This window comes from Salvelinus fontinalis, chromosome 3 (assembly GCF_029448725.1).
Source record: "Salvelinus fontinalis isolate EN_2023a chromosome 3, ASM2944872v1, whole genome shotgun sequence".
In the NCBI taxonomy this organism is placed as follows: domain Eukaryota; kingdom Metazoa; phylum Chordata; class Actinopteri; order Salmoniformes; family Salmonidae; genus Salvelinus; species Salvelinus fontinalis.
In genome coordinates, this window is record NC_074667.1 from 32,534,156 (window position 1) to 32,545,594 (window position 11,439).

Sequence of the window (11,439 nt, forward strand, 5' to 3'; positions counted from 1 at the left end):
TTCAGTATGATCACTGTACACTCTGTGGCAATTTCAAATCCCAACACACTGAGTGTATGGTAATGTGACCCTACATCCAGACTTGTGCAATTATATGTAAATGAAGTGGAGACTGAGAGGAAGAGATGCATAGTGGTACATTTAATTGCTAAACAATGACAAATAGCTTCTTGAAGTTATTCCATCAACTTACACACACACAGCACCATATTATTATATACACTTTTCTAAGGTGAAAAGTGCTAGTGTTTGATATTCATTTCAAATTTCTCAAATATTGCAGATACCATTTGGCCTTTCTTTCCACTTCCGAGAAAACAAATCGGAGCCTTGCATAGACTATGTTAATATTGGCATTTAAAATCATGCAGAATCATGCTGAAGTACATTCAGTTACTTTAATAGGTGCACAATGTGATATCATATGTTGTGTACACAACAGAGCCCTTGGTGGAAATGTAATTGATATCTGAGATGGTAATTTGCAACAGCTGAATGATTTGTTTGGACTGACCATCGTTGAGATCCTTTATTACACAGCAACCAACCACGCTTTATCAAATTGTATCAATTCTTTCATTTAGACATACTTAAAACTCTTCCTCCAATTCTTTTTCTTCGCTCAACGTAACGCTTTGGAAGGACATTCTGTCATGAAATGTATAATACACTATATGTACGTTGACCATGTACAATACACTATACGTACGTTGACCATGTATAATACACTACGTACGTTGACCATGTACAATACACTATACGTACGTTGACCATGTACAATACACTATACGTACGTTGACCATGTATAATACACTACGTACGTTGACCATGTACAATACACTATACGTACGTTGACCATGTACAATAAACTATACGTACGTTGACCATGTGCAATAAACTATACGTACGTTGACCATGTACAATAAACTATACGTACGTTGACCATGTGCAATAAACTATACGTACGTTGACCATGTACAATAAACTATACCTCGTTGACCATGTGCAATAAACGATACGTACGTTGACCATGTACATTCACATGAAATGTTGCACATCTCCCTTTTTGCAAGCACAGAATATTTAGCACGTTTCTCCCGTTTGCATGCATGACAAAGCAAAGACATATACTGTAGGCTGTAGCCTCTCTCCGAGCATCAACACAAACCTACCAGGCTGACTGACATCTTTGACTTACACGTAACTCTTGACAAATCCATTTTCTCCACATAGACTTTCTACATACAAATTGCGTTAATTTTGCTTTGCACATTTGTCAAAAATAGACACTATGGTTAGCTTTCAAATTCTCTTGATAAAATGTAGGAACTGATCGTGCTGACTGACTTAATCACAACAAATGCTTTTTACAAGACCCAAATACTCTGTTTTATTACATGAAGGCACCACATAGTCATGCTTACCATGTTACTGTAAAGTTACATTGACATACTGCACAGTCTCTATTAGTCTCTATGGTCCACATCAACCTCCGTTCACCCAGAACATTTTTATCCCTGCTATTTAGGTGTGTTTAATGCTGTCTGAGAAATATTTGCATACTGAACATCGTAATTTAGGTAATGTCTCACTGTCAAAATCTAATATCATTTACCAGCTCAAGCTTCCTGTTGAATAAAACATTAGTGGCCTGTGTCCCAGACACAGATTAAGCCCAGTACCAGACTAAAAAGCACTTTCGATGGAGATTCTCCATTGAGCCTGCTTTTCTTTGTCCCGGACTAGATTTAATCTGTACCCGGAAAACTGCCCCTATGTGGATTAGAATGCTTATTAACTTTACTTATACTGTCCTGCCAGTAAAAACGGTGTAATGCAATGGCAATTACTACTGTGATTGAGATATACAGTTGAAGTCGGAAGGTAACATACACTTGGGTTGGAGTCATTAAAACTCGTTTTTCAACCACTCTACAAATTTCTTGTTAACAAACTATAGTATTGGCAAGTCGGTTAGGACATCTACTTTGTGCATGACACAAGTTAATTTTCCAACAATTGTTTACAGACAGATAATTTCACTTATAATTCACTGTATCACAATTCCAGTGGGTCAGAAGTTTACATACACTAAGTTGACTGTGCCTTTAAAGCTTGGAACATTCCAGAAAATGATGTCATGGCTTTAGAAGCTTCCGATAGGCTAATTTACATAATTTGAGTCAAGTGGAGGTGTACCAGTGAATGTATTTAAAGGCCTACCTTCAAACTCAGTGCCTCTTTGCTTGACATCATGGGCAAATCAAAAGAAATCAGCCAAGACCTCAGAAAACAAATTGTAGACCTCCACAAGTCTGGTTCATCCCTGGGAGCAATTTCCAAATGCCTAAAGGTACCACGTTCATCTGTACAATAGTACGCAAGTATAAACACCATGGGACCACGCAGCTGTAATAAGGCTCAGGAAGGAGACCCGTTCTGTCTCCCAGAGTTGAACGTACTGTGGTGCGAAAAGTGCAAATCAATCCCAGAACAACAGCAAAGGACCTTGTGAAGATGCTGGAGGAAACAGGACAAAGTATCTATATCCACAGTAAAACTAGTCCTATATCGAAAGGCCGCTCAGCAAGGAAGAAGCCACTGCTCCAAACCGACATAAAAAAGCCAGACTACGGTTTGCAATTGTACATGGGGACAAAGATAGTACTTTTTGGGGAAATGTCCTCTGGTCTGATGAAACTAAAATAGAACTGTTTGGCCATAATGACCATCGTTATGTTTGGAGGAAAAGGGGGAGGCTTGCAAGCTGAAGAATACCATCCCAACTGTGAAGCACAGGGGTGGCAGCATTATGTTGTGGTGTGCTTTGCTGCAGGTGGGACTGGTGCACTTCACAAAATAGATGGCATCATGAGAAAGGCATATTATGTGGATATATTGAAGCAACATCTCAAAACATCAGTCAGGATGTTAAAACTTGGTCGCAAATGGTTCTTTCAAATGGACAATGACCCCAAGCATACTTCCAAAGTTGTGGCAAAATGGCTTAAGGACAACAAAGTCAAGATATTGGAGTGGCCATCACAAAGCCCTGACCTCAAACCTATAGAAAATTTGTTGGCAGAACTGAAAAAGCGTGTGTGAGCAAGGAGGCCTACAAACTTGACTCAGTTACACCAGCTCTGTAAGGAGGAATGGGCCAAAATTCACCCAACTTATTGTGGGAAGCTTGTGGAAGGCTACCGGAAAGTTTGACCCAAGTTAAGCAATTTAAAGGCAATGCTACCAAATACTAATTGAGTGTATGTAAACTTCTGACCCACTGGGAATGTGATGAAAGAAAATAAAAGCTGAATTAAATAATTCTCTTCTATTATTCTGACATTTCACATTCTTAAAATAAAGTGGTGATCCTAACTGACCTAAGACAGGGAATGTTTACTAGGATTAAATGTCAGAAATTGTGAAAACTGAGTTTAAATGTATTTGGCTAAGGTGTATGTAAACTTCCGACTTCAACTGTAAATGGTTGTTCGTGTTTCTACGTTGTATGAAACTCTTATGACACTCCTATGGACCCAAGTTAAAATGTCTGGAAAGGTTTCTCTAGAAGCAATAGCTATATATCATGCCTTATCTTCAGTTGAATCATTCAGATCTCCAGCTTCCCTTCTCTTCACCACGTAGCGCCGAAGATACTGGATGGCAGATATGGCACTCACATTTGCCAGCAGAGCTGAACAATTGTTCAGAGAGAGTTGTTTACATAATTTGAAACCTGTTTCGCAATTATACCAGTCCGGTCTAAGCTCTGTTTGTGCTACCTTGGTAACTCATTGTCCGGCCAATGTTTGGCATGGCAATTCCACAAGGAGTTGGCAAGTGCAGAAACAGACTGGCATCCTGGCTAAAATTAGACATGAGTAATTGACTTATTTATATTCTGTTTTAATACCTAAGAAATGTATAGAATAAATACAATAAAACATTGATATAAAAACCAATGATAATTGATGACAGTGCTTTTAAGCAATAGTAGCGGTTCTATGGATTTACCTGCTTTCCATGTATCTGTAGCCATTGGATCTGCTGACCTCAGTACCCAGGAGGCAAAGGCAATACAGACCAGACACATGTCAGACTGCTTCAGTGAGAAGAGGATGCCATCTTTTTCTACAGGAAGGAAAACACATGTAACTGGGATGGGTCAATGAAAATACATTACCGTAATACATGAAATGTATTAAGTATTATGTATAATGTACATGTAACTGCCAAAATAAAAGAAACACCATCATAGTGTCTTAATAGGACGTTGGGCCACCACGAACCAGAACAGCATAGATGGCATAGATCCTACAAGTGTCTGGGACTCTATTGGAGGGATGTGACACCATTTTTCCACGGAAATGTGTTGTTTGGGTGATGGTGGTCGAAAACGAGGTCTCGGGCACCGCTCCAGAATCTCCCATAAGTGTTCAATTTGGTTGAAATCTGGTGACTGAGAAGGCCATGGCATGTGGTTTACATCGTTTCATGCTCATCAAACCATTCAGTGACCACTTGTGCCTAATAAATGGGAGCATTGTTATCCTATGGGGGAATAGCCATGGTAGGCAAAATAAGGGCCTGTCCAGGATTTTTATACATGACCCTAAGCATGATGGGATGTTAATTGCTTAATTAACTCATAACCGCACCTGTGTGGAAGCCCCTGCTTTCAATATATTTTGAATCCCTCAATTACTCAAGTGTTTCCATTATTTTGGCAGTTACCTGTATGTGTATAAGTATAAGAGTATGTATGTACACAATGTGTGATTGTATAGGTAAAGGATCAACCATCTCACATCACTGGATAATACTTACTTGACACTGAGACGGTTGTCTGTAGGCTTTTGAATCGTCTCTGCTTCTCTGAAAGCTGTCTGAAGATCTGGTGTCCGAGTTGAATGACCTCAGGTGGAGGAGGGGAGATCCTGGTTGCCTCATTGACAATTGTATCAGCTTGGCTGCTCGGTGTAATGGGAGGGGGAAAAGCCCTCTGAGCCTGACCCACAGGTGGAGACATCCAGGCACCAGACCTCCAGCACCAGCTACTGCTAGTGCTGCCCATTCCTGGGAAGCGGATCCTCCTCAGGGAGAGCAGACTCTTCCAGTTCCCTGTCCAGCCTCTCTGGCTGTAGAAGTGGGTGTTTGGTGGGTAACCATCTGGGACTGCAGAAGCGGACGAGGAGAAGGACACAGCCTCTTTGGCCTGGATGTCGGAGCGAGTCACCACTCGGATAGGGGAGCAGTCATCCTCCTCGGATTCGAGATATGTGTCTTGTTGTGGGAAGAGAAAATCTTCCAGTTCGGGGGACCTGAGGTCTCGTGCAGCCGAGCGAGAGCAGGAGAAGATGGGGACTGGTTCTCCTTCACCATGCAGGGACTGCTGGACCAGGGGAGGGAATAACACTCCAGCTCCGTACTTAGAGAGAGAGTACTCATAACAGCACTCAGCCACTGACGTAGACAAAAGGGACTTGTAGACAGAGAGGACATCCTCTGTGAACAGGTACTCGTATAGTTCTGGAAAGGTGATTCTGTAGCGCTCGTCCAGTATGTCTGTATTGGGTAGAATTGGGGAGGGCATTCGGATGATTCTATCAATCACTGCAAGAACAGGATTCTCCGCAATGTCTAAGTCCTGACAGCTGTTGAGAAATAAGCTCTTTTCGGCTTCCTCGAGCATGTCCTTTAGCTCCATCTCGACCTCCAGAGCTTGGGCATTGCACATGTCTTTTGGCCTCATCTCTATATCCAGACCTTGTACAATGGGCACGTCCTTTAGCTGCATCTCTGCCACCAGAGCTTGTACATTGTGCACGTCTTTCAGCTGCATGTCGACCTCCAGAGCTGCTTGTACATTGCACATGTCTTTCAGTTGCTTCTCGACATCCAGAGCTTGGGCATTGTGCATGTCTTTCAGCTGCGTCTCTACTTGAGCTACCTCCAGATCTTGCACAATGTTGAGCATGCTTCTGCTCTTCCTGATCCTTTTCAGGCATGTAGCTTCTGGGAGGAGGCTGGTGTTGGAGATGCTGTCTTCGTTGGGGATGCTGTCTTCAGAGGAGGAGGATAGTGCTGCAAGCTCCTCACAGTCAACAGGAGTGGTCAGGCCAGTACTGGAGTCTGTTTCATCCTCCTGTGAGATGGCTCCTGAGCAGGGAGACTCTGATCTTCTCCGTTCGAAGTTCCCAAGCTCAGGGCTGGGGATTGAGCTAGTGCTGAAAAATGGTATGTACTCTTCGTCAAAATCGGAGAAGGTAGAGAACTCGCAACTCGAGCGGTCTGGCTTGGGGGAGTCATCGTTGTGTGTGAAATAGTCAGAGTCTGCAGTATCGGAAGTGTCCATTAGTAAGCTGTCTTGTGAATAGTATTCCTCAATATCAGTCAGGGAACTGTTCAGCATGTCTGCGTCTGTGACTGTGACATCAACACGTGCACTGTCAGATTCCTGAGGATGGAGGGTCTCCTTCGGGGGAGATGGGCTTCTGCATACCCTGAGGTGCAAGATGTCTTTAATCGTCAATTTTTCCATTTCATCCCAAAAAGCAGAGATGGCATACACTGGGCGAGTGGGGTCTGATGCATTATACGATGTTTCAGGGTTTTCTGTTGGTGTCACTGTTACTTCGGGAAGAGGAAGAGGAGGTTGATCTTCCGAAGTGTTCGTCTGTGGTAAATGTTCCCAGACTGTAAGTGGCTTACCAACTCTGTGTGCTGGTGTCTCATTAGTCATGTGGGAGTCAGGGCTGTGGTTTGAATCAGCCGGCACTGAGCTTTCCTCTGACATTATAGGGTTACTGTTACTGTGACCAGTGGAGGGACATGTTCTGACAGACTCGATGTAAGCCTGGTCAGCTGTGTTTTCATAACCTTCACGTTGTGACAACAAGGGGAAATTTAGACAGTCTTCCTGAATTAGTGGCTGTGAATTAGCAGTATGGGTTTGTAGGGAAAGAGAGGCGGAGAGAGTGGAATCTATCTCACTGGAAGGTGTGTTAGTATCCTCCATTTCTGTGGCTGAGACATACTCCTCTTCAGAATCATAGCTGATGCTGGTGGTGTAAAATAGTTCCCCTTCCTCATTCGAGTACGCAGACTCAGAGCAGTGAAGTGCAAATAATAGGTGTTGTAGTTTGGATAATGGATGGTCTACTGACCTTTTTAAGCCAACGGCTGAGCTGTAATTTTCCTGTTTGTTTTCTTCTATAGATGACTCTGGGTCGAGCGCCTCGGTAGAGTCATCCCTCTGAAGGGGCGACTCTGTAGAAACATTCACTTCTTCACTGAATGATGATGAAGAGCTTAATGCTGAAAAGAGAGGGGGTAACTCTGAATAGCTCACATTTATTTTGGGAAACTCGATATGGACTTCTCTACGAAAATTATTTGGCAACGTGTGTGTGTCTGTCAGTGGTTTTGACTTATTGCATGACTGGGTACTAAACTCATTCATGGTCTCCTGTCCGTTAGATTCCTCCATTACGTCTACATCTATCTCTGACTCACTCTCAGGGGGAGGGTCTGGCCCCTCTGAGGTGTGGTGGCCCCGTGGGACTGAATTCCTACAAGTTTTTTTTTTTCTTCGTTTTTTTCTCACCGCGGTGGCAGCATGCACTCTGTGAGGCGCTGGACTTTCGTTCACGGTCACAAACCAGCGCTCTTTTTCTTCCCTTGGCGCCACTCTGGCGTGTCTCTCGCATAATATAGCTGTTTCTGTGTGGCACAACAGCTGCTCCTGGCTGATATTTTGGCCTGGATACAGGTCTTGGGGTGGCAGTGGAACAGGCTGTAGGGAGAGGGGTGTTAAGATGTCATGTAATGTACCAGTGCCACCTTCGCTTGGCAGCTCTCTGTCGAATCCTTTGATATCTGAGACATCACAGGCCCCAGAGGGGTCACTGTTAGCTATGCACGTGTTGCTAGAAGATTCTGGAACTGAACCCAGATTTTTTGTTACGTCCTGGTTTCTAGAGGTCTCTTCTGTGTTCTGCTCAGCAGTCTCTCCTGGGGTTTCTTTTACCAACTCTGTGGTGAGGCTGTTTTCTTCAAAGTAGCCAGATTCTCTGTTTTCTCCATAGTAGCCAGAATCTGATTCTTTCTGTGCATGGGGGGAGTTGTCAAAGACCCTGTCCAAGAGAGCACCACCCTCTTCCTCAGTTAAGCTCAATGGATCATTTAGTTGTGTTTCTTCAGAGCCACTCTCACAAATCTTTACAGGCAGGTCTGTACAGATGAAATCCTCTCTGAGGGTAGCCTCTTCCTTAACACTGAGCTCAGATGGGATGGCAGTGTTTGGAGCTGCATTCTGCTGCCGGGGGTCATCTTGGACATTGCCTAAGGCCGGAAACACTGGACACACAGAATCCTCTGGTTCCTCATCACTGAGGCCCAAGTCGTCTGAGCTTGCGAGCTCGGGCTGTGGCAGAGAGCATTCCTCACTCTCCTTATAGAAGCTGTCCCAGTCACGCTCCGCTATGTGCACACTGTGGTCTAAGTCATCCATGGCAACCTTCACAGGCTCCTGCATCTGTAAACAACACAACATTTAAGGGTGTCAGTTAAAATGTCAAAGTTGAAAGGTTATAGAATCCTTGCATTTCGAAAGTATTCAGACCCCTTGACCTTTTCCACATTTTGTTGCGTTACAGTTTACACACAATACCCCATAATGACAAAGTGGAAACAGGTTTTTAGAAATGTTTGCAAACTTATTAAAAATAAAAAACAAGTACCTTATTTACATAAGTATTCAGACCCTTTGCTATGAGCCTCGAAATTGAGCTCACGTGCATCCTGTTTCCATTGATCATCCTTGAGATGTTTCTTCAACTTCATTGGAGTCCAACTGTGGTAAATTTAATTGATTGGACATGATTTGGAAAGGCACACACCTGTCTATATAAGGTCCCACAGTTTACAGTGCATGTGATGTCAGAGCAAAAACCAAGCCATGGAATTGTCCATAGAGTTCCCGAGACAGGAGTGTGTCGAGGCACAGATCTAGGGAAGGGTACCAAAAAATGTCTGCAGCATTGAAGGCCCCCAATAACACAGTGGCCTCAATAATTCTTAAATGGAAGAAGTTTGGAACCACCAAGACTCTTCCTAGAGCTGTCCGCCTGGCCAACTGATAAATTGGGAGAGAAGGGCCTTGGTCAGGGAGGTGACCAAGTACCCGATGGTCGCTCTGACAGAGCTCCAGTTCCTCTGTGGAGATAGGAGAACCTTCCAGAAGGATAACCATCTCTGCAGCACTCCACTAATCAGACGGAAGCCACTCCTCAGTAAAAGGCACATGACAGCCTGCTTGGAATTTGCCAAAAGGCACCTAAAGGAAACTCAGACCATGAGAAACAAGATTCTCTGGTCTGATGAAACCAATATTGAACTCTTTGGCCTGAATACCAAGCGTCTTGTCTGGAGGAAACCTGGCACCGTCCCTACAGTGAAGCATGGTGGTTGCAGCATCATGCTGTGGGGATGTTTTTCAGCGGCAGGGACTGGGAGACTAGTCAGGATCGAGGGAAAGATGAACAGAGCAAAGTACGGAGAGATCCTTGATGAAAACCTGCTCCAGAGCGCTCAGGACCTCAGACTGGGGTGAAGGTTCACCTTCCAACAGGACAACAACCCTAAGCATACAGCTAAGACAACGCAGGAGTGGCTTCGGGACAAGTCTCTGAATGTCTTTGAATGGCCCAGCCAGAGTCTGGACTTGAACCCGATCGAACATCTCTGGAAAGACCTGAAAATGTCTGTGCAGCGACGCTCCCCATCCAACCTGACAGAGCTTGAGTGGATCTGCAGAGAAGAATGGGAGAAACTCCCCAAATACAGGTGTGCCAAGCTTGTAGTGTCATACCCAAGAAGACTCAAGGCTGTAATTGCTGCCAAAGGTGCTTCAACAAAGTACTGAGTAAAGGGTCTGAATACTTATGTAAGCTTTTTTTGCTTTGTGATTATGGGGTATTGTGTGTACATTGATGAGGGGAAAAAATGATTTAATCAATTTTAGAATAAGGCTGTAACGTAACAAAATGTGGAAAAAGTTCTAGGGGTCTGAATACTTTCCGAATGCACAGTATTCTCACTTGGGGGGAGAAGTGTGCAAAACAAATTGAAAGTAACCTAAGGCACATGCTGTTACAGTATGACACATATTGTTTATACATCTTTTACTAATTATATTTACAGATATTTATCTGAAGATATAATGAATACCTTTAAGGAAATGATAAAATATTACTTTTGTAATTGTTTTCTTCTGCAGTGTCTGCAAGAAGTGTTATTTTTTAAATGTTTTATGTTGTTCCATAAATCAAGCACAATGCGGTACAGAATATTTTGAAAATTATGATTGTAAACGGTGCCCCCGTGCCATTTCAGACTTAGAACTAATGTTTGATTTGTCTTGGGGTGTTGTTGTGATGACCTCACTGCCCTCCTCTCTTGCTATATGAAAGCTGACTCTAGTTCAAGCAGTACCTTGTCGAAATCTACACCCGGTAGATCAGTTCATGTAAAAATGTTATGGGCTAGTATGCGTCACAGAAACATGGCAGTTGCAGTTCCATAACAGACCCCCAAAATACATCATGGCCCTACTCCTGGAAAAATGGTCATGTGATCAGAGTTGGGCAACCACACTACTGTAACCTTCCACCTACAATATCACAACATACTATGCATACTGGAAACATCTCAAGGTTAAAATTCTATTAGCGTGTGCAATCTATGTTAGACATATTGTAACTCACCTCTTCACTCTGCATAAACTTTGGCATACAGTCCATACCCATATAAATCCTAATGTGGTTCAAAATAAATACATTCAAGTTCACGTATTTTTTGTTTTCACATACATTAAGATATAAGATTCATATGCATTAAAATCTACTTCATGGAAAGAGCTTTAACCCGCCCAACTCTTCAAAGTAAACAGGTTCAGATACCATTCAGCGTATGCTGTTGAGGCTTTGTTCTGCTTTGATAGACAGCTTTTTATAATGAAAATAAGTCAGAAATGTGCAAAAAATGTGCAAAGGACACTCTGAGGCCTTGTAGGCTAGTGGTAACTTTTGTCATAAGCACAACACGGGTCCATAAGTAGTATTCTAGCATTCAGTAAGAAGGATGGGAACTGTATTGTAGGCTACAATATTTGTGGTGTAGGTATTCCATGCTGACATGTTTAGTGTCTGTTCAGCAAGAATGGCCTCCTACCTGTGGGATGAGTATAAAGTCTCCAGGTTCAGCTTTTCCTGCAGCAGTGACATGCTGTGTGTTTGTCCTCTTGTGTCCCCCTGTCCTTGCCTGTGGTGTAGCAGAGTCAGAGTGGGGCCTAGCCATTCACCACATTATAAATAGACCTGTAGCGGTGTGTCTGTCTCCTGGTCACATGTAGGGCTCTGCTCGGGTCTGGACCCC

At 43.3% G+C, this 11,439-nt stretch overlaps 1 protein-coding gene across 1 annotated transcript; it reads right to left on the bottom strand.

Moving 5' to 3' along the window:
- Positions 1-843: 843 nt before the first annotated feature.
- LOC129844449 (PPARGC1 and ESRR induced regulator, muscle 1) lies at positions 844-11,330 on the bottom strand. Its single transcript, XM_055912705.1, has 4 exons — positions 11,236-11,330; positions 4,831-8,539; positions 4,018-4,134; positions 844-3,697 (listed from the first exon to the last, which is right to left on the bottom strand). The coding sequence occupies exons 2-4, from the start codon at positions 8,537-8,539 to the stop codon at positions 3,588-3,590; spliced, it is 3,936 nt and encodes a 1,311-aa protein (XP_055768680.1). The 5' UTR covers positions 11,236-11,330; the 3' UTR covers positions 844-3,587.
- Between the last annotated feature and the right edge of the window lie 109 nt (positions 11,331-11,439).

Bases quoted from the DNA above. Each gene is read 5' to 3' on its own strand.
- LOC129844449 (XM_055912705.1), bottom strand. From the start codon at position 8,539: ATGCAGGAGCCTGTGAAGGTTGCCATGGATGACTTAGACCACAGTGTG. The intron at 4,135-4,830 runs GTAAGTATTATC...TCCTTCCTGTAG, and splicing joins GACAACCGTCTCAGTGTCAA to AAAAAGATGGCATCCTCTTC. The intron at 3,698-4,017 runs GTAAATCCATAG...ACAATTGTTCAG, and splicing joins TACAGATACATGGAAAGCAG to CTCTGCTGGCAAATGTGAGT.